This window comes from Cydia splendana, chromosome Z (genome assembly GCF_910591565.1).
Source record: "Cydia splendana chromosome Z, ilCydSple1.2, whole genome shotgun sequence".
Lineage (NCBI taxonomy): Eukaryota > Metazoa > Arthropoda > Insecta > Lepidoptera > Tortricidae > Cydia > Cydia splendana.
The window spans coordinates 19725205-19748177 of NC_085987.1; the positions used below are offsets into that span (position 1 = coordinate 19725205).

Consider the following 22973-nt stretch of genomic DNA (forward strand, 5'->3'; position numbering starts at 1 on the left):
ATAACTTAAAACATTCTAAAAATTAATAAGCGCTCCATCTACCGGTTAAGCTTTGTCATCAAGTCATCATCTATAATAATTCTACGCGACGAAGTTTACACCACGCGGCACTAGCGCCGCTACGTGCCTTGCACGGCAAAGACAGAAAACATTTCCGTCTAAATCTTTCTATGTGTGCCTTCGTCGTTACGCGGTTACAGTGTAGTGGGCCTTCCTATAAGTACGAGCACACAATTATACAAGTAACGCACACATTTAGACGCAATAGGCAGTGTCTTTCGTACCAAGCCTAAACGAATGACGCCCGAATGTTTCCGAATAGTTCCGATGTTTATGTGACTATTTTAAAAAGTAGCATTTGCTATGGTAATTTAGTGCAAATACGAGACTATTTTTTTATTCGTTTACAGTATTTGGTTAAGTTTATTTTCATTTTTTATTCGGTCGCCATTGTTTGTTTGTTTTGGTGAGTTTATGAGATAACAGTTAACAGTTGCCGGAAATTATAAAGTGCGATTAGTGAAAAAATGGATAATTTAACTGTGAAAGTTGTGGTGGGTGTGTGTGTGTGCAAACTATTAAAAATGATGCGTTTTCGAAGCTTTCGTTTAGCCAAAAAAAGAAGTAATTGAAAAGACTTGACAACAAAATGAAAACCATCACGCAATTTTTTTGGTGAGTTAGTAGCTCTCATTTTTTAAGGATCCGTATCCAAAGGGTAAAACGGGACTCTATTACTAAGACTCTGCTGTCCTTCCGTCCGTCCGTCTGTCATCAGGCTGTATCTCACGAACCGTGATAGCTAGACAGTTGAAATTCTCACAGATGTATTTCTGTTGCCGCTATAACAACAAACACTAAAAACAGAATAAAATAAAGATTTAAGTGGGGCTCCCATACAACAAACGTGATTTTTGACCGAAGTTAAGCAACGTAGGGCGGGGTCAGTACTTGGATGGGTGACCGTTTTTTTTTTGCCTTTTTTTGCATTATGGTACGGAACCCTTCGTGCGCGAGTCCGACTCGCACTTGCCCGGTTTTCTGATATAATTTTGCCTACCCAGTCCCAAATCTCTGTGCACGCGACTGTTTATACCCAATCGCGCGTTGTGCAGGTGGGTCATTTTAAATGACTCCTTTATAAGCGGGTCTCGCATAATACTCATTTATTTAAAAAGTATCAATCAGATTACTTTTTAGCACTAGTGTAAAAAATCAAACTTTACGCACGATTTGCAGCTACATAAACTAAACTTTTTGAGCAATTGTATTAAAAAATAGATTTTTAGTGCGGCTCCATAGCTCGACGTAGTATTGAGGTATGGTCTCATCCGGCAGAAAGCACGAAACCTGGCATGCATATAGCTTTTATGTTTATAAGACTAAATAGAAGTAAAAACACGCCGAGAAGTTCTGGCACGATATCATTTTCAAGGTCTAGATGCACAGCGACCACTTGCGTTACCTATATTTTATGCCGCTGTTTATCAAATCACACTGTTAATGGTGATAACAATTTTGCTTACATAATATACATTGACATCCTTTTCAATCGTATCCGAATCCTGCTTTCATAGGTTTTTTTGTTGAATACTTCTGATGCCATTTATAAAAACTTCATCGGGCATAGCAATGGGATCATTGTTTTCAACAAAGTCATCACGTTCATACACATTGATTTGATTTATTCCTCTATTACGTTGTCCCATAGCAAGCTCTCAACAATCGCTGCTTTCTTCGTTTACAGTGTTGAGTGCTGCAGCTTGACTCATTGCTTGTTGTATAATTTTCTCGGCATAGGTGAATTGTTCTACGCATACATTGTGTAGCAGAGGCTTTAACTCTGTCGGCGTAAGAAACATGATTCAGCTGTTTCGCCCTCTTGAATCAGTTCGCGCTCATTGCAAAAACGAATGTGACACACAATAAGATTGTAAGAAAAATCTTCTAGAACACTGTTAGAGTACTTACAATTGCATGTGCGTAAAACTGCTTCCTGATTTCTTATTCGCATTTTTGTACCATCGCGTCATTGGATGAACATAGGATTATTGTCCTCCAAAGTCCCTCCAAATTCTAGTTCAAAATGTACTTGACGAACTGCAAATTAATAAAATACTTCTTGTAACGAACGGTAAATTCAGCCAAGTTTATCTTTTCAAGTTCGTTTGGACTTTGTTGGTAGCGATCAAATAGTTGAAAACCGATGTTTCATCTTCAGTAAAAACTAAAAGCCTATAACGTTCCTCTAGCTAGACGACAGCTATTTACGAAAACTGCTTTTCCTGAGCTCTCTTAACGGGTAAGTGGTACAAATGGTGGGCCGCTTCTAGAGCACAAACTAACCGTTGTCCAAGAATCACCATCGAAACAGAAAACAGCTGCTTCCATACATCATTACTTTGACGTTTTGCTTTTGCCACTGCTTATCTTATAATATCGCCACAATTAATAGGTTCACATTTGCTGGCATATTTGACAGTGCAATAGCTATTACATTGCCACATGGCTGTGTGTCCATGTTGGCAGCCCACATTTTGAGAAGATTTGACTATTGACCATAACTTCGTCTACTTCTCTTTGTAATTTACAGAATCTATTCCCGTGGAGGCCAACGAGCCAGGTCAACCTTAGCGAAGGCGGTTGTTTTACTCGACTCTTTCGTGATTAGCACTGATTCAAAAGAGGTGCTCTTGTCAAGTGGCACCTTGTCGATGTCACAGTCAGCATCCTCGACTGCCTGCTTTGTCTCAATTCCCTGGCTTTGGAAGGCGGAGCATATCAGGGCAATCAGTCGCCGTTTGTTGCTTTCGTTGGCCAATATCTTCTCCTGGGCCATTTTTATCATTATCATTATCATTGAAGAGTCAACCACAGTTGACTCTTCAATGATGACTTCGTTACACTGCAGAGAACCATACCCATACAACCATTTCCAGTCGCCGTTACGACGCGGTGTTGACACATCTTGTGTCGACACCGTCTGTTTCGGTCACAATTCCAGTCGCAGAGTCGTCGCCGTGTCGACACAGTTACCAGAAATGGGGAAGGGTCGACACATGACACAAAGTGACATAAAGTGTGGTCGCCGTGTGCACACATTGTTTCGGGTTTGCGACTACTTTATGCCAAAATCATTCGTTCATTCGTTCATTTTGTTCCTGTCAAATGGAAACTGTCAGATGGAAAAATAGTTAAATAAAAATAAGTGACATTAATACGCCATCTCTAAAACGGATTACAAGACGTAATTATATATTGTTTGCATTTATATTACAATATGACTTAAATTATTATGGGGAATTAAACTGCTCGAGTGATTTGATAAACTAAGTGTAATATAATCAACGCGCCACCACATTGTTTTAGTTTAGCCGGAAATGAAATTGTTTACTTCTCAGTGCCTGTGTTCATAACTATATTATTTGAAGCATTTTTAGTACTTCGATGCGTATACTATACTTAAATAACAGAAATAACGCTTTACATACTACGAAACTTGTTAATTATGATGTATAAATATGGTTTAAGGCTGAGAAATATTGCAGTCACAAAGTAGGTGCAATGTTTCGACTTTGTGTCGACTCTGTGTTGACACATAACACGCGCTGTCAAAAGTAATAACAAAGTTACTGGATTTGCAAAATGGCTCCTTGTGTTCATTCGTTTTCAGATATTCTCAAAGTGTAAAAATGCCGTGGTCGGTCGTGCTGACCGAGGAAAATGACAAAAAAATGATATCTTTGGTACCCATGTGCTGGATAGACAACAATATTTTGATGTGGCCGAAAACCAAAAGGTCGCTCGATTTGGACCGGCTGAGGAGGGCGGAACAACCGCCCTCCAAGGACTGGGTCCGAATGCGGTGCGTTGTCAAGGCGGCAGACATCACTAGCTACCATGAAGGCAAAAAAATAGAGGCGTTATACGCCTCTTTCGAAGACACTGAGGACGAAGATAGGTAAGTTTTATACTTTATTTAAATTACATATTATTTTGGTAGCAGTCTGTCAAGCTTTGTATGTGTCACATCGAAGGTATCGTCTTGGGTCGTCCCATTCGTTTTTAACATTAACGTCCCATAACGAATGGGACGACCCAAGACGATACCACATCGTACTATCAGCGTTATATAATAAAGTTTAGTTTAGGAGCGGTCTGGGTTGGACTAAAGAAAATAGACTAGACAAAAAAATTCAAAATCGCTTTCCTTCTTGATGCGTTTGGCAAATCATATTACTTTTTGGCAACCGGGTTTTTTAACCTAATGAGACCCCGCTGAATCCGAATTTGCCGGTTGCTTGATCGAATTCTTGACCGGAAGTGAGATATTTGATATTAAAGGTACCTTTTTTTAATTTTTCGTAAATAACTCATAAACGGTAGCGTATAGCAAAAAATGTTCTTACAAATAAGTAATCTGCATAAAATTGCCTACAAGAATGATTCCATACAATTTTTCACTAGAATCAATATTCAAAGAGATATTAACGCGGGAAATTTAATTATAATCACTTCTAAGGTCCCTTTTTTTAGTTTTTCGTAAATAACTCGTAAACGGTGGCCAATATCAAAAAATGTTATGAAACGTTAATAATCTACACAAAATTTTCTAAAAAAAAGATTTTGTACATTTTTCGCAGGGATCAATATTTAAAAAGACAAAGCAGCGGGTAAGTTAATGATAATCAATTTTAAAGTCCCTTTTTAGTTTTTTGTAAATAACTCGTCAACGGTGTCCCATAGCAAAATAGGTTTTAAAAATAAATTATCTGTATAAAATTCCCTGCAAAAAACATCTTGAATACTTTTCACTAGGATCAATATTTAAAACGATATTAAAGGAAGAAAGTTAATTACAATCAGTTCACATATCACTTCTTTTTAGTTTTTCGTAAATAACTCCTAAACGGTGGCCCGTTGCAAAACAATATTATACATAAATATTGAACATAAAATTGTCCACAAAAAAGGTTCCGTACACTTTTTCGCTACGATCAATATTTAATAAGGTATTACAGCTTGGCAAAAAAGAGTAGAAATTAAAAAGTGGCAACACTGTGGTGCCATCCTTTTCAAACCAATGCATATAAGAAAACGGGACGACACTACAGTGTTGCCACTTTTTAATTTCTACTCTTTTTTGCCAAGCTGTAAAGGGTGCTAAATGTTTCTTGTAGGAAATTTTATGTTTATTATTTATGTGCATGATTTATTTTTGCTTTGAGTCTTACTTTTCAAATTATTAACGAAAAAATAAAAACAAGGAATCTTAGAATTTATTATAATTAACTTTCCCTCTTTATTATCTTTTTAAATATTGATCCCTGCGGAAAAAAATATACTGTATCTTTTTTTAGAAAAATTTGTGTAGATTATTAACGTTTAACAACATTTTTTGATATTGGCCACCGTTAACAAGTTATTTACGAAAAAAACTATAAAAAGGACCTTAGAAGTGATTATAATTAAATTTCTCTCGTTAATATCTCTTTGAATATTTATCCTAGCGAAAAATTGTACGGGATCTTTCTTTTAAGCAATTTTATGAAGATTACTTATGTGTGAGAACATTTTTTTGCTATGCGCCTCAGTTTATGAGTTATTTACAAAAAACTAAAAAAGGGACCTTTAATATCAAATATCTCACTTCCGGTCAAGAATTCGATCAAGCAACCGGCAAATTCGGATTTAAATAGCGGGGTCTAATTAGGTTACAAAACCCGGTTACCAAAAAGTAATATGTATGATTTGCCAGTCGAAATCGATTTTTACAAAATAATGACCAGTCTAAAAGGGTGCAGAACTTTAAAAAAAAAAATACGAGTGATGTTATTATGACACCTATTTTTCATGAGATTATCGTAGAGAATACGCTAAGATAAGCATCTTTTACTTGAGAAACATTTCTCTAAAATCAAAAATGGTCGAGATATTTGACCCGGAAGTTGAAAACAATCTTCGGACTTAGTAAAAATTACGAAGGATGTTGTGTCATTATGACACCTATTTTTTATTGCGTTATCGTAGAGAATACGCTAAAATAAGCATGTTTTGTAGGAAAAACTTTTCTCTTAAATCGTAAATGGCCGAGTTGTTGGACTTTATATGATTTAATTTTTTTCAAATTTTTATATTAAAGGAAAAAATTGAAAAATTACGCTTCCGGCTGGACTTGAACCCGCAACCTCCGCATCCGTGCGTTAGCTCTGCCAATTGAGCTACGGAAGCCTACCAGAATCTTTCCATACTTTCCCTTATGTAACACGCCTTTGGGGTGGCGTATAGCGACATCTACCGAAAGACGATTATATCTTTTAACGGCACCGGAGTCTCAAGTTGCATTGTCCTGCCGGAAGCGTAATTTTTCAATTTTTTCCTTTAATATAAAAATTTGGAATATCGCTCGCAGACGTATTTAACAAATTGATTTTATACTTTTGTTTAATTAATAAATACTCAATAATTTATTTACATACAATATATATACAGTGGTACTACTAAACTAAATTAATAACTAGCTTAAATCTAAAATAGGCCCTTGAGGCATTGTACCAAGGATGCTGGCGGCATTTCCTCGCTGTATCGCAATGCTGATACGTTGTGCGAGGTAGCCGCCAGCTACGTCACCAGTTACGTCAACCAATTTGTTTAATTTATATTGACTGCTTGATTGACATAATTGTTCTCCCAGAAGGGGATTCCTGAATTCCCTCACTACGTTCGGGATTCTATTGTAGAATCCTGACCGTAATGAGGGATTCAAGTGTTAACGCCCAAGACGAAATAATTTTGATACCGTGTGACACATACTGCTTTTCACATCAACTATGAGGAAAATAAAAAAATCTTAGTATTGACACAATCATATTTATTCAATTTCAGCTCCGCCATTGTAGAAATTACATTGCAAATATTTATTACCAGATTTACTTATACTTTCAGAAAATGCTAAAATCACAAGAAACATACAAAAAGCATGTTTCTTGTGACTTCAGTTCATTGTCATTATTGTCATAATGTTATTTGTTTATTAGTTAGTATTACAAATATAACATAAAACCTTAGTGTTGAAACAAAATTATAAAAGTACTTATAACAAAAAATCTTAATGTTGAAACAGAAAATAAAATTGCTGAAGTTATCAAATTTAACAAGAAACAATAAACAAAAATAATAATGGTTATGTGATTATTTTATCCCTTAAGATTTTAAAAACTTACTAAAAGTGAAGTGTGATAGTACACTTTTGGGAGGGATATTCTACTTCTATTTATTTGAGTGGTTGTAGTTTGGCTATTTGGTATGCGGGAATAAATGTTGGAAGAGGGTAACCTATCACTGGATAACCATTCTGAGCATCCCGGCAAAGGTGAAGCTGGTCTTGCATTTACATCAAATGAGCATCCCGGAAATGCTGATGCTGGTCTTGGGTGTTAACATCAGATGAGCATCCCAGCAAAGGTGAAGCTGGTCTAGGGTTTACATCAGATGAGCATCCAGGCATAGGTGAAGCTGGTCTTGGTTTTTTAGTAGATGAGCATTCTGGCAAAGGTCTAGATGCTCTTGGATTTACACCAAATGAGCATCCTGGCAAAGGTGAAGTTGGTCTTAGTTTAATATTATTTGTTAGTTTGTTGCTTATCTTTGACTTGTTTTCTACTGATTCATCTATATAGCCTTCTGCTACAGAACTTGATTTCCAACCCCCCTGCCGCTTAAGTAGAGTTAGATCCGCTCCGGATTCGGCCAGAATAGTAGCAGATGTACGTCTAAAACAGTGCCCCGTGTACATTTCCGGATTTTCTAATTTTAAAAATCATGCTATATCTCCTGGAAGTAGGGTTGCCAGATCGAAAGGCGCTATTTTCGGGAAAAAATATAAATTTTTCGGGATTTTGGGGCTTAAGTCGGGAAAAAAAAAAACATTCAAATTAAAGTAATTGTATTAAAAACAACGATATTTTACATTATTGGCTCTACGTCAGCTGCTCAGTACGGCTACCATCAGTTTGTCACTGACATAAACGCCTTCGAGAACGTAATTTACTTTCTATACATCCCGTTTGCACTAATATGCGAGTGCGAGCGAGATGTATAGAAAGTAAATTACGTTCTCGACCGACGGCGTTTATGTCAGTGACAAACTGATGGTAACCGTACTGGTCTCTCGCCACGCGCGCGCTCGTGCTCGACGCGGGTCGCTCGCTCGCTCGACGACAGTTCGGAACTTGAAATTATTGCTTTATAACGAGAAGCTGTTTTTCGGGACACTTAACACTTTGTCGGGAATCGGGAACACTTGCTAAAAATCGGGAGAATCCCGCCAAATCCCGACCATCTGGCAACCCTACCTGGAAGTGAGCTTAATTTATTCTTCCCAATTACCTGTCTCACACATTTTCCATTTAGATATTGGATAAACAAGCTATTATTAGTGTAGTCAGAAGGCTGAAGTGCTTGGTACTTTTCAACAATTTTCTTATGTTCTCCCTTTATTACAAATGACCACTCTCTTTGTTTTTGTATCAGGCAAAAATACTAATACTACTTCTTCAGAATGTTTTTGGACATTATCAACAGTTAAATTTACTAGTTCACTTCCACGGCAGGCACCATTAAGCCCAAAGATAAGAACCACCTGTAACAAAAGTTATGTTTAATGAACTGATGAGTATTACTTGCACTGATCCCAGGTAATTTAAGCATAGAGTGCGTTATTTTACTTACTTTCATTAACAAATAAATGTAGTTGGGTGCTTCGTTTATGAACCTCTCGATGTTATTTGTAGTTAGTACTAGACTTCTTTGGCTTGTGGCCTTCAGAAAACCTTTTGATAAACGTCGTTAATTTTGTGTAATTGTTGATTTGGACATCGTGTTTTGTGCCGATGGTGGCCTTTAACATTGAATATATGCCCCAAAGTGTAGGTTGCATGTGCGTTGACAATTCTTGAAAATACACAAGAAGCACAGAATCTGAAAACGATTTTACGCCTTTAGATGATCTCTATTGTAAGAAGTTTTCATATGCTTTTAGATATTTATGTCTTGACTTAGTAGGCAGCAAATTGCCAACAACCGATGTCGCTTGTTTCTTTATAAATTCCGGTGTTGATTCCAAACTTGCATCGCTCGACGACGACGGCATTTTTGCTTTTTACTCGTTTCAAATTTAGAACGCATAATGCAGCTATATTTTGGGTTGTTTATTTCTTTTGTTTTTAAATTTACAGTCTTTGCTTTTCGTATTTTTCATGCCATTGCAGCACTTTTTGAAAGTATAAAAATCTGATAATAAATATTTGCATATTATGCGATGTAATTTTTACAATGGCGGCACCACAGGTAACGTAAAGCCCCCTCCAGACTATGCGCGTGAATCGCAGACAGCGAAATCGACTCCACACTCGCGTTCGCGGCTTCGCCCGCGATTCACGCGCATAGTCTGGAGGGGGCTTAACGTATAGTCTAATGCCGGCTACATACGTAACGATAAATCGTAGCGATTAAACTGTGCAGTCCGATTTGCGCAGTTTTATCTACCGTGTGTATGACAAATCGTTGTCGATTATAATTAAAAATAAACACACGGTAGATAAAACTGCGCAAATCGGACTGCACAGTTAACGTGTGTAGCCGGGATAAGTTCGTGCGTAAGCCCCCATTCGCACGAGAGCTTTTTCAACGCGCGTTAAAAAAGCGCTTGAATCTGTCCGCACTCTAAATTCGATTTAACGACCAAGGCTTAGGTAAGTCGAAAATCTAACAACGCGTGATAAAAAGCGCCACCGCTGTCGTGTGAATAAATACACATGTATCTATTTGTGTCATTCAAACGCTTTTTTAACGCGCGTTGTAAAAGCGCCCGTGGGAATGGGGGCTAAACCAAATCGATTAATCGATAGCTGTGACTGTACCTTATTGCAGTTATTGTATCGATTCAATTTTGAAAAATCGTTAGATAGTCGTGGTCTAATTAAAATTATTTTTTTTAAATTTAGTTGGTATAGCACTGCTTATGTTATTATACGTATTATTTAGAGTAGTTATTTAAGGCCGTAACAGACTATCGCACCGAACCGTCAAAACGGTGCGATCCCAGCTTAAGCCCCCCATTCACATTCCTACCTTGTAGTCCGCCTCCCAGGACTACGGCGTAGGATATAAGCTCACACACACTCCTACCTTGTAGTCCGCCTCGCAGGACTACGGAGCAAGAAATAGCTCACACACGGTACTGTTTTGCTTGAAAATGTTACGTGCAATTAAAAAAAACCGGCCAAGTGCGAGTCGGACTCGCAAACGAAGGGTTCCGTACCATTATCTATAAAAACGGTCACCCATCCAAGTACTGACCCCGCCCGACGTTGCTTAACTTCGGTCAAAAATCACGTTTGTTGTATGGGAGCCCCACTTAAATCTTTATTTTATTCTGTTTTTAGTATTTGTTGTTATAGTTATAGCGGCAACAGAAATACACATCATGGTTCGTGAGATACAGCCTGGTGACAGACAGACGGACGGACGGACGGACGGACGGACGGACGGACGGACAACGGAGTCTTAGTAATAGGGTCCCGTTTTACCCTTTGGGTACGGAACCCTAAAAAAGAAAATAGCTCTACTGCTATGTATTTTCTTGTTAATGGATAAAAATAAAAAAGCGTATGGGAAAAGAAACTGCTAAAAATTGGCCAGAGAGCGTCATATTTCTTAAGTATTGGTAATAATTGTTGCAATGCCTATTCCTCCATTGTTTGTTGGAGTGATTGGGTGATTTCTGGTCCCAAAAACAGCGATTTTCTTTATAAATTTCAAAAAAATGGCGCGTACTGTTGTCATACGTCAAACACGGTAGTCCGCAACGTAGGACGACAACCCACACATAATCCTACGCGGCGGACTACAGCGGTGGGCGGGGCTTGTAGGATTTGTAGGACCCAAGTGGCATCCTACTTGGGTTTGTAGGACGGCTCGTAGTCCGCAACCCCCATACACAATCCTACCCAACGAGGCGGACTACACGGTAGGAGTGTGAATGGGGGGCTTTATAGCCCACAATGACCTTGGTGCGGTGCGGTAGTGTGTTACGGCTATTACAGACTGCCGCACACATAGATTTATAAATATATAGAGATTCCGTCTCAGCGAGCTGTCACTGTTACCACTTTTGTTTAGTGTACGATTAACAATTTAACACCACCTTCCTGTAGCCATGTCGATAAAGTCATATCGATAAACTATCGACATTACTTGCAATTTAAATTTTACTTCAAAGGTTTAACGATACCTAAAATGAACAAAAACGCTTTTATTCTTTATTATGGTTATCAGATCACAATCTTATCGTCACGCCCCAGCAGGGAACTAAGGGAAAGTTCAGGTATTTAATTAAAATACATAATTACCTACTAAAATATGTGTTCCGCAATAATTGAATTATTTTATTATATTCTAATAGATTTATTATTCATTAGCATTTCAATTATGTTTATGTTTAACGACGATATTGAAGCTTCGATTAATAGCTATTTCGTTCCGCTGTGTAGCGTTTATCGATATATAACATGATTAAAATCGACTTTTCACACCCCTAAAAGAGCACACATACACGTTTTTACTCACACATACACAGCCTGGATGCACCAAAAAGGGAAGACTTTGATTTAAAGTTCATCTTGTCAAAAGTATGGTTGTCCTTTTTTGACAAATGGCATTTTTAAAAGAGCGAGGAGAGAGGATACTAGTTGCTGCGCCGTCAAAGTGAACAGAAAACGTTGGGGTCTTGGCCGCACACGTGCGCCAGTGTTGCCAAGTGTCCCATATTTCCGTGTTTTTCAACGAATTTTTGCAATGGAATCCTTTAAGATTGAATTAAAATTAATGTGGTTCCGCTTTTTTAGAGGTAGATGAAGGGCGTGAGGTAATATAAAGCACCTTTTCCCATGAAAATCATAAAAAATGTGTGTCTTTTTAAAGCGCTGCTTCCGCTTTTTGTTATTTCATCGCCTGGCTACATTGCCGTCCACTGTCATAATTTAAAAATGACAGCTGTCAATCGGTGCGATGGAGCTTACACACTAGGGAAATTAGTACGAAGCGCACCAGTATTGTCAATCGGTGCGATGGAGCTTACACACTAGGGAAATTAGTACGAAGCGCACCAGTATTATTATTTCACTGTCATAATTTGAAAATGACAGCTGTCAAACGGTGCGATGCAGCTTTACACACTAGGGAAATTGGTGCGGAGCGCACCAGTATTATTATTACCTGTCAGTTGGTGCGACGTGCATGCCCACCGCACCGCTATTAATAATAATTATGTGCGATGGAAGCTTACACACTATCGATGAATGCTCCGCACCGCACCAAGGTCGCGGTCCGGTGCGATAGTCTGTTACAAAATACATTAGTATGACAACGTAATCGATTATAACGAAATTAAAATCGATTATGAGAGTTAGATTTTTCGCTATTTTAAATTATTTATTTACTTATTTAAACTTTGCTTATTTTTTATGTTAATGTATTTTATTACGTAAGAGATATTAATATTTAACCTAAATACCTAAAAAGTAAAATTAGAAAAATGTAGACTCAGTGCGGAATGAAAAACGACCAGAGCGGCTACCGCGAAAATCGAAATTCGCAAATTGCGGGGATCTTTCTCTTTTACTCCAATGAAGGCATAATTAGAGTGACAGAGAAAAATCCCCGCAATTTGCGAACTTGGATTTTCGCGGTTATAGCCCTGGTTTGTATGACAGCCAATACATTCCAAGTCGATTTTCATTCCGCACAGACTCTAATCGATTATGTACAGCCTGGCACAAAAGAGTAGAAATTATAGTTCGTTTTTTTAGCACTAGAAATAAGGTAAACAATCTTGATGTGTCTTTTAATTGAAAAACACATTTTAAAAATAAGTTACGGCTAATATGTAACAATTATGTATTAATTATCTCATTATAATTTCTAAATTTTCGATTTAATACATATCGACATGACACTGGCTACTGTAATAAACGCCATTATAAAAAAAAAACAATTATGAATCTAATACGATCATTTATATTCTTCTGAGGGGCTACCGCGAAAACCGAAATTCGCAAATTGCGGGGATCTTTCTCTTTTACTCCAATGGATGCGTAATTAGACTGACAGAGAAAAATGCCCGCAATTTGCGAACTTCGATTTTCGCGGTTATAGCCCTGCTTTCATAAGTAATAGTTTTTGATTTTTAAAGTGTTTTTCAATTACAGCTTGGCAAAAAAGAGTAGAAATTAAAAAGTGGCAACACTGTAGTGTCGTCCCGTTTTCTTATATGCATTGGTTTGAAAAGGATGGCACCACAGTGTTGCCACTTTTTAATTTCTACTCTTTTTTGCCAAGCTGTAAAAGACATGTCAAGATCGCTTCGTCTTCTTGCAAGTTCTTTCTAATGCTAAAAAAAACGAACTATAAAAAGTTGCAACATCGTCGTATTTATTATACTTGGTCAAGCAGATCTTGTCAGTAAAAAAAGGCGGCAAATATGAAAAATTTAGGCGTGAAGGGATATCGTCTCATAGAAAATTTGAATTTCGCGCCTTTTTCTACTGACAAGATTTGCTTGACCATCTATATTATCGTAACCGATTTAATTTAGTTGATATTTGGTATAGAGATGATGGTAAGGGTGTAAAAAGGGGGTTAAAAGTTATGTTAAAATCAATATATCATTCTTTAATATAGTGTAAGCCACACAATTTTATTCACATCACTATATTCAAAGCATAATTCTGTAATTTTACGAAAGCACTTTTGTCCCGTTTTTCCCTATTTCTTAGATTCATACTAAGTATTATGTATTTAAGAATAAGATAGTTTATCACGAAGACTTTTATATTAAAAAAAAACCTTTGGTGGCTTTTAGGTACAAGGATATTACTATGGGAGAATCCCAAAGTATTTTAGGTGGTATGCAACTAATGCAACGGACACAAAGTGAAATAAATGATGATATTGATGATGCCTCGTTTATATTTAAAACCGGATGGCGAACTCCTCCAGAACCATGTCCACCTTCGAGTGATTCTGGAGAAGACCTCGAGAACGCACTGGTCCAAAGCACCGACGACGAATATTTTGACAGTTGTAGACTATCTAAAATTTCGTTAGCATTTAGACAGCACTTAGACCACATACCAAAATATAAACTTGAAGAATGCTTAGACGAGGTACAAGCAGTCATGCAGAATTATATGAATAATGATGGTTACACTGACTCCAGCCAATCCTGATTAAATAGAGAATATTAGTAAATTTTACTACATACTACCCAAGTAGCATGGAAGTGTCGGCAACATCAATATAGCAGCCAATTAAGAACTTAGAGTGATTTAAGGGACGTATAAGAGTGTCAGAAAAGATTTAAGCTGTATAAAAGGTACTTTACAGACATTATACAGCTCAAGCTATATAAAATCATTATAAAGGATTCTGCGGAAGCATGGGGTGCTTTATCAGAATATAAAAAATCTACTATAAAACTAAAAGTGTTGTGAGAGACTACAAGCTAATTCTATCGTAAAAGCTGTATACAGGCTGTATTGTAGTAACACTTGGCACTTTTAGCTGTACAAAAGTATCTGTCAACTCCGTTTTGAAACATTAAGTGTTGTGAAACACTACAAGCTAATTTTATCGTAAAAGCTGTATACAGGCTGTATTGTAGTATCACTTGGCACTTGTAGCTGTACAAATGTATCTGTCAACCCCGTTTTAAAGCTATTTCTTATGGCGTAATCTCACTCTCCTATAAGAATAGTAGTTGTATAACTTCTGTCTGTAAGGGTATTATACAACCAAATGAATAAATGGCAGCTATAGTACAGCTTTTTTCTGTATTACTGATAGAGTCGCTTTGCACAATCTTTTGGCGTAATTTTACACTCGTATAAGTATAGTAGTGTAATGATTTCTGAAAATAAGTGTATTATAAAACTAACTAACAATCTTTTGGCGTAATTTTACACTCGTATAAGTATAGTAGTGTAATGATTTCTGAAAATAAGTGTATTATAAAACTAAAGGAATATATGACAGTTACAGTACAGGTTTTTTATTTGTTATACGGATCTCTAAAGAGAATTATAACTTATGTACGGAGAACCGAAATACAGCCAAACGAATACAAATATTCTATTATAAAGCTGTTTTAATTACAAAAGCTGTAAAAGACACTCCATTTATTACACAGCACAGCTACTAAGATTAGAATGCTCTCCAACTATCCTGTAGGCTGTTTAAAAATTGTCGCCATTTTACAATAAAAAAAAAACGTATTTGTAAATATAATTAAAGAAATAATTGCAAATATTTAGCAGACTAACGCCGTGTTATGATTACCAGCTAAAATAAATTGTTTAGCCTTAGAATTAATATTTATAAATATTTTTGATACTCTAACTTTAAAAACAAACAGTAACTTTACCGATTTTTGATATTTTCCTTATGGTTTCTCTTTGTTATTTTGCAGGCGCGTAAATATTTTGCCAGAAAAGATACACAGGTTCACAATAAATAATAATCCGCACTTACCAATAATGTAATATTCCATTCAAGTCCTGTATAATATTTACTTTTACTTTTACCATCCACTATAACACTTTATTGTCGCCATTACTATATTACGAATGGACAAGATTAAGACATTTTAGTTTCTTAAATGATTATTATTCTCTTGTAATTCTTTCTTATAACTCATTTAAAACTTATATTCTTATATCGTACTTATAAGAGATTATCTGTAGTGTTAAGGTTTCCTGTTACACCGAAATATAGCTGTAATGCAGCTATTATGCAGCTTATGTATTGCTTATACAGCTACTCTACAGCTCTAATAACGCCAAAGGCTGTATAATTTGGGCCCTTTTTTTACTTATAAGGGCTGTATAAGCGCTTATACAGCCTTTATACAGCCTAACTGTACAGCTTATAGTATACAAATAAACTTTAATACAGCTTATATACAGCTTGCAATGCTACTTGGGTAAGTACGTATAATATAGTTTAATTATAAACAATAGGGATGACCGCGGCCTTGATGCTAACTGGCAGCGTCGGCAGCGCGGCAATGCCAGCAAAGCCATCACCGCCGCTGTTGTCCAAATCACTATTATAATATTTTATTCCAGGCGGTAAAACCCACCACATCGCTTACATTGCCCACATTGCCCACTCTAATTATAACTCCAATAAATCGACACGATTAAATGTATTCAATGAAACTGTTTTGAACGAGAAGTACATAGTAGAGGCACCTCTCCTAAATAGGTATACCTACTCCGCTCGGCGCGGCGCGGCGAATCTCACCTATCCGAAAAACGTAATTCAAGACCAAAAAAGCTACTACAGATACGTCACTGTCAAAACTGTCAATGTCACTTATGTCACTGTCAAGTAAACATTCCAGGTTTCGCCAACCTTTTTCTAATATCCTTGTTTATATTGGCATTGATAAAAAAGGTTTTTGTAAAAACTATACAACTTTTGTCGCCGACTGCACTTTATTTCCAACAATCAACTAACATTGATTGATACAATTCTAACGAGCTAAGGTATCAATACTATAACTTATAAGGTTCTTCAATCACAGAGTAGTAGGTACCTACTCGCCTATATAGAGGACGAGTCATTTTTATAGTGTCAATAGGTATAAAAAGTAAAACGCTTATCGTCTCTAACACTTAAATCTGTATCGTTACGATGTCTCACGTTACTTCTTACTGTGGAATTAACCAGTCTCCTCGTGAGAGTCTTGAGCCATTTAACATGGTGTCATGGCCGACGGCAGATAAAAATGGCGGCCATGAGAAACATAAAGCGAGCTACACACTATTATTCTGCGATCTCGTTGATTTAGCTAAATTATGTGTGTAAGAAAAAACATCAGTTCGTAATTATTTGTAAATTAATGCACCAAATGTTTTGAATACCTGAAGTGATACAAGCAGAATACCAGCTTTGCAACCAAAAATCACGGATATACGGGTTTTACTAGCGCGTCTGGTATTTATGTAAAAATAAGTAGAAGAAAGTACTTTTTTAAATCGTAGGAGTAAAATTACCAATAAATAATTTATTTTAGCGTGTTTATTTATAAAAAAGGAATTTACTATTTTACAAATAATTTGTTGCAGTGGCAACATTGTAGTAGCTTTTTTGGTCTTAAACGTCTTAAATTACGTTTTTCGGCTGTGTCGTGCGTGAGTTATGTTATGACATGGTTATTTTTGTAGGCGGAGAAAGGAACGAAGTTGCTTAGTTTTTTAGACATAAACTATAATAATTTTGTTATTATTAGGTGTTGAATTATTATCACTAAACCTTATACAACGAAGTCGCGCGCCGCGTCTGTCTGTTTGTGTGTTTGTATATTCGCGATGAACTCAAAAACTACTGAACGGATTTTCATGCGGTTTACACCTATCATTAGGTAAGTGATTCTAGAGGAAGGTTTAGGTGTATGGTGTTTAATTTGTTAATCCGTGCGAAGCCGGGGCGGGTTGCTAGTTTTTGTTATACTATATTATATTATAAACATACTTTTATTGATAATTATTAGATTAAATACCTAAGACTAATAGACGAAAAACTTAACCCAATTCTACTTGACTTAGAAACTTGATATTTGGCATGAAGGTAGACTATTAGGTGTATAGGTACAAAGGAAGAAATCTGAAAACTGTTTTTTTTTACATTAGACCGTGCGTTTCCGTTTTAGCTTGTGGGCAAAACTGCTTTCATGATGAATACTAGTATTTTCCGTACAAAAAGACAGGTATTTAAAATGACAGGTTGTGAAACGAGCATAGGTGATTTAACATTAGGTGAATCGATTTACGGTATTCTGATATGTATCCACCAACTGTATTCTAATAACCGAGTCTAGAAAAAAACAAATTGCCATTAAAATAACGTTGTACCGATTCTTATTTAATTTCATTTATTTAATGTTTCAGGTTTACGAAAAATAAAAAAATGAAACGAGAGCATCCTACATATAAAATAATATCCGAACAATTAATGGACGTGAATTCAGATTTTGAAGAAGTTAATAATCACATATCCCAGGCACAACCCATATCAGTAAACAACGCGGCATCGCCACCAACATCGATAACACTACAGCCACCACCATCGCCATTGTCACAGCCACCACCATCGCCATTGTCCTCGCCACCACCATCACCATTGTCCTCGCCACCACCATCGCCATTACTACAGTCACCACCATCGCCAGCGCCACCGCCAGCACCATCGGCAACGCCACGGCCACGACCTTCGCCATCGCTACCGCCACCACCATCGGCATCTCCACAGCCACGACCATCGCCATCGCTATTGCCACCACCATCGGCATCGCCACAGCCACGACCATCGCCATCACTACCGCCACCACCATCGGCATCGCCACGGCCACGACCATCGCCATCGCCACCGCTACCACCAACGACCAACCATGAAAATGGTGAGAGAGTGACACTGTCACTAACTGAACTTAACGGTTTAATTAGTGACAACTCAAAGTTGGTTATCGAAAACGCGGCAATGAAAGAACAGTTGCAGCTGTCTAAAACTAGTAAGTATTTTCCTTTAGTTGAAATTTGGTATGTAGAAAGTTTTTGTTATGGGAAAGGATATTGAATACGTTTCAACCCCAAAATCACCCCGTAAGGGTGAAAAGGGGTGGTAAAACGCGTTAGGAGAAGGGTTGAAGTTTGTATGGGGAATTAGTAAAAAAGCAGATTGTATAAAAGATGCCCCCAGGTACGTATTTCAGGATTTTTAATAGTAAATCACCCGCAACCCTTTAGATTAAGGAATAGAAGATTGTCTTATGCAACTTACAAAAAGATGTGAAATCCCACCAAAAACATTTTCATGTAAAATGTTGCCTCTTTGTTCTTGGTTTTTTTTCGTAGGTCCCTCGAGTCGGGGGGGTCACTGGGAGTGTAAATTCAAAAAGTAGACTGAATCAGGCTCCTGTGTATATTCTAAAATGTTTTTCTTGAATAACTCGGCCATTTTTGATTTTACAGTAAAACCGTAAGGACAAAAATTGTAGGAAATTTGATTCTCTACAAGTTTGGTCCTCACAATTTTTCTTCTAGGATCGATATTTTGGAAATTAAATTTGAAAAAAGCGACAAATTCAAAATTGTTCAGAATTTGATTCTCTACAAGTTTAGTCATCTTAATTTATGCCGTAAAGTTGAAAATAAACGAGATGATGAAAATATTTTAATTTAATGCTTTTTTTTTCAAATTTAATTTCCACAATATCGATCCTCACGGTTTTACTGTAAACTTAAAAACGGCCGAGTTATTCAAGAAAAACCGTTTTTCGAATATACACAGGAGCCTGATTCAGTCTACTTTTTGAATTTACACTCCCAGTGACCCCCCCGAGGGACCTACGAAAAAAATCCAAGAAGTGATTATTCACGGGTAGGGTTGGTTTTTTTGGATATAATGACTGGACTAATGGGCGTAAGGTGAAAAATGTATTCACTATTCATTGATTTTTATAAAAAAAAAAGGTTTTTGTAGTAACGAAACGGCCAAGCCACATATTTTGATTAGAGTGTAGAGTCTGTGTAGTTAGGGCTTGTAGAGTTAGAAGCTTGGCTCTACAAGAGATCTCTGATAACTTTTTGCCAGTGCGAGCCTTATGTTTTCATCTTGGCAACATTTTACATGAAAATGTTTTTGGTGGGATCTCAATTTGCAAACGCCGGCCGTCTTTGTGACAATGGACTGCAATAAACTTTACCTGAGCTAACCTTTATTTTTCAACACCCACATTTTTAAGTGCTTTGGTCATCATTGTCATCAACTCACTCTTATGATAAAAAAAAAGCTATTTATTATTTTTTAGCTTGGTGTCGTCGCACGCGCACGTCATTAATGTAATATTATGTATATTAAAAAATTATTTACTTTTATTTTCAGTTGAAGAGCAAACTCAACGCGGGTTTGCTATGGTGCAAGTACAGTTAGACAAAATATTCCAAATATTGCAACAAAATATTAAGACTGGCCAGACTGCACCTATGACTGCTACAACTGTCGTGGACGAAGAAATAGCTCTGGGAGACATAACGTTCCCGATCAATGCTCTAAACGAGCTTGAGTTACTGGAGCGTCATTTGTCGGATGCCGCATATGAAAAAGTTTTGGTGGGTAAAATTGTTATTGAAACATACTAAAGGGCGCGGTTGTTTTATGCGATAAACGCAGCGTTGGACTCATGCAACGGAATGTAGGAAAAGAATCATTTTACATTACATAATCTAATTATGTAGGTATATTGTTTTACGCGACAAACGCAGCAGTAAGCGCATTGTCATTTTTCATTACATTTCGTTAACGCATGCGTACCTACAACGCATTAATCGCATAAAACAACCGCGCGCTTTACAATCGTGTACTTGATGTCAATAATACAATTCTTAACATAAATAAATTCACACGTTTTGTTACAGATTAAACATTTTTCTAAAGTGTGCGGCGAAAGTGGTCGTCTAAAAGTCGCAAAAATTGGACTTGTGTTAATAAAAGCAATGATAACTGACGAATTGTTGACCAATTTTACATGGAAGGGTATAAAACCATCTCCAAAAATTGCTTTCTACAATTTTTTCAGATTAAGAAAGTTAATATTTAGTATATTAAAACTAGCCGACCACAATTGTGCAGCTCAGGATGTGGACAATTTTTTGCAAAACAGTGTCATAAAGCACTGCACCCAGCGGAATAAGCGCAAATTGTGAGTATTTATGCCTATTTTTTCAAGGATACTATCAACCGGGACGAATTAGGGATAAACACTGGGAATGATATTTACCAGATAGCTTTAAGTTATTTTGTACGGTTAACGGCCACGTAATAACTTAGCGTTAGTATGACTCACGACAGTTCAAATTCTATTATTAAGAACGTCCGGATAAAGTGATTTGTTTAACACATTGTCTAGATAATTTGGTCATTTTACATAATCATAAAGATCATGTTCGCCAAGAGAATCATTGGGGTACATGACACACTTGTAGGGAATTCTCATACTGTTTTTTTTTTGCCATGAAAAAAACAAACTATGTTTCGTTTGCCCAACGTGACCGCAAATTATCTTTATTTCCAGATCTAACCAATTGCTACAAAATTCAGAGGAAAAAAAGAAGGAAGAAGGTAATGAAACACACAAAAATTAGTGTCCGACCGAAACATGTTTTTTTGCCGAAACCGAAACCGAAACCGAATGTTCGGCTTTGGCTTTAGTTTCGGCCGAAACCGAAACCGAAACCGAACCTTTAGTAGACTTGTTAAAATCGTTGAAAAAATTACATAAAACCGCTTTTACACCCATATTATGGGGCTGTCAACACCCAATGTCCTTGAAATTGATGTTACTTAAGCAGTTTTTAATAAAATTACTAGAGTTAGACCAAGATAATTCTGCAACGATTTTGATTACACACGCAGTGCAAGTGTTATTTTAAACGTCAAAACTTCTATGAAATTATGACGTATAAATAACATTTGCAGTAGTTGCACTGCGTATGCTATCAAAATAATTGCAAAAGCAAAAGAATTTTCACGGTCTAACTCTATTCATTCACCAGTCAAGCCAACATGTAGATACAGGGTCAACCAAAAACGCGAGCGCAGCGAGCGCGAATTTTTTGTTGACTACCGATCTTCACCTGGGCCTAAACGTCCGAAGTGCCCCAGTGAGGCGAAATTTCATGCGAAGTCAAAGCCGTGCTTCAGGCTTCAGGATAAGTAGTTGACCACAGACTCCAACCAATGTCCATTGTATTTAAAAGCGAGATATTTCGACTTTTAATCCGAAGGTCGCAGGTACAAACCCCGGCTCGTACCAATGAGTTTTTCGGGACTTATATACGAAATATCATTTGATATTTACTATTTTCTTTTCGGTGAAGAAAAACATCGTGAGGAAGCCGGGCTAGTCCCGATAAGGCCTAGTTTACTCTCTGGGTTCGAAGGTAAGATATTTAGTAAGCACTTGAAGATATTTTTATTGAGGGAGTGTTTTTACAGTATTGACGAGATCTTTCCAAATTAAACTGATTTTTACAAAATTATTATTCATGTAACTTTACACTTTTAATGATGACATTTTTATTACTTTATCTGTACTTTTTTTTTGTGGGTTTAAGTGTGTTTTTGGAATTTTAATTATTGACATGTCCGGTCCCGCTGTTATTGTATAATTTTAATTATGTGCATGTATTAGTTTGTAAGATTTTTCTAACACAATATCATATTGTTATAGAAATAAATAAATGAAATGAATGAGTATGATGGCAGTCGCTTTCGTAAAAACTAGTGCCTACGCCAATTCTTGGCATTAGGTGTCAATTTGACCCCAGGCTCCCATGAGCCGTGGCAAAAATTCCGGGATTACGCGAGGAAGATGATGAGTTTTCTTATTATTCCTTTGCCCAGGCCCAGTAACATGCGACAGTGCTATCTCATTTACTCCGATACAATTAGACAGTGTGCGCGTTATAGGTATTAAACAGCCTCTTAAGACTGCGTCGACCGTCTAGTGGCGCCCTGATTAGTGGAATTGTGTTTTATAATAAACCAATTAATTTCTGTACCTATACATGAATCAGTATATGTAGGTACATATTATAGGAGACCTATCGGCGGAGTCGAATTAAACTTCAGTTAAAATAAATCTCCTATAATTAATAAATAAATACATCAACATTCAAATGACACGGAAAAATCAGCGATTGTTTCTGAATGTCATGCTTCAGCTTAAAACTCGTTGAACCGTAGACGTGTGGCCAAAAAGGCCAGTCCGCTACACTACTCCCCCGCCGAGACCGTTGCTACGGTCGATAGTCAAAAAGATGGGGCGGAAAGTGTACGGTTCGGCCGCTACG

The 22973-nt window shown here is 36.9% G+C and overlaps 1 protein-coding gene and 1 long non-coding RNA gene across 2 annotated transcripts; one reads left to right on the forward strand and one right to left on the reverse strand.

Moving 5' to 3' along the window:
• Positions 1-6854: 6854 nt before the first annotated feature.
• Positions 6855-9339, reverse strand: LOC134804641 (uncharacterized). The gene is made up of 3 exons (XR_010146162.1): positions 8731-9339; positions 8355-8641; positions 6855-7833 (listed from the first exon to the last, which is right to left on the reverse strand). It is a non-coding gene; the product is annotated as an uncharacterized LOC134804641 (long non-coding RNA).
• Positions 9340-18455: 9116 nt separating this feature from the next.
• On the forward strand, positions 18456-21263 carry LOC134805064 (uncharacterized). Its single transcript, XM_063778350.1, has 4 exons — positions 18456-18631; positions 20005-20231; positions 20538-20821; positions 21194-21263. The coding sequence occupies exons 1-4, from the start codon at positions 18601-18603 to the stop codon at positions 21261-21263; spliced, it is 612 nt and encodes a 203-aa protein (XP_063634420.1). The 5' UTR covers positions 18456-18600.
• The last annotated feature ends 1710 nt before the right edge of the window (positions 21264-22973 follow it).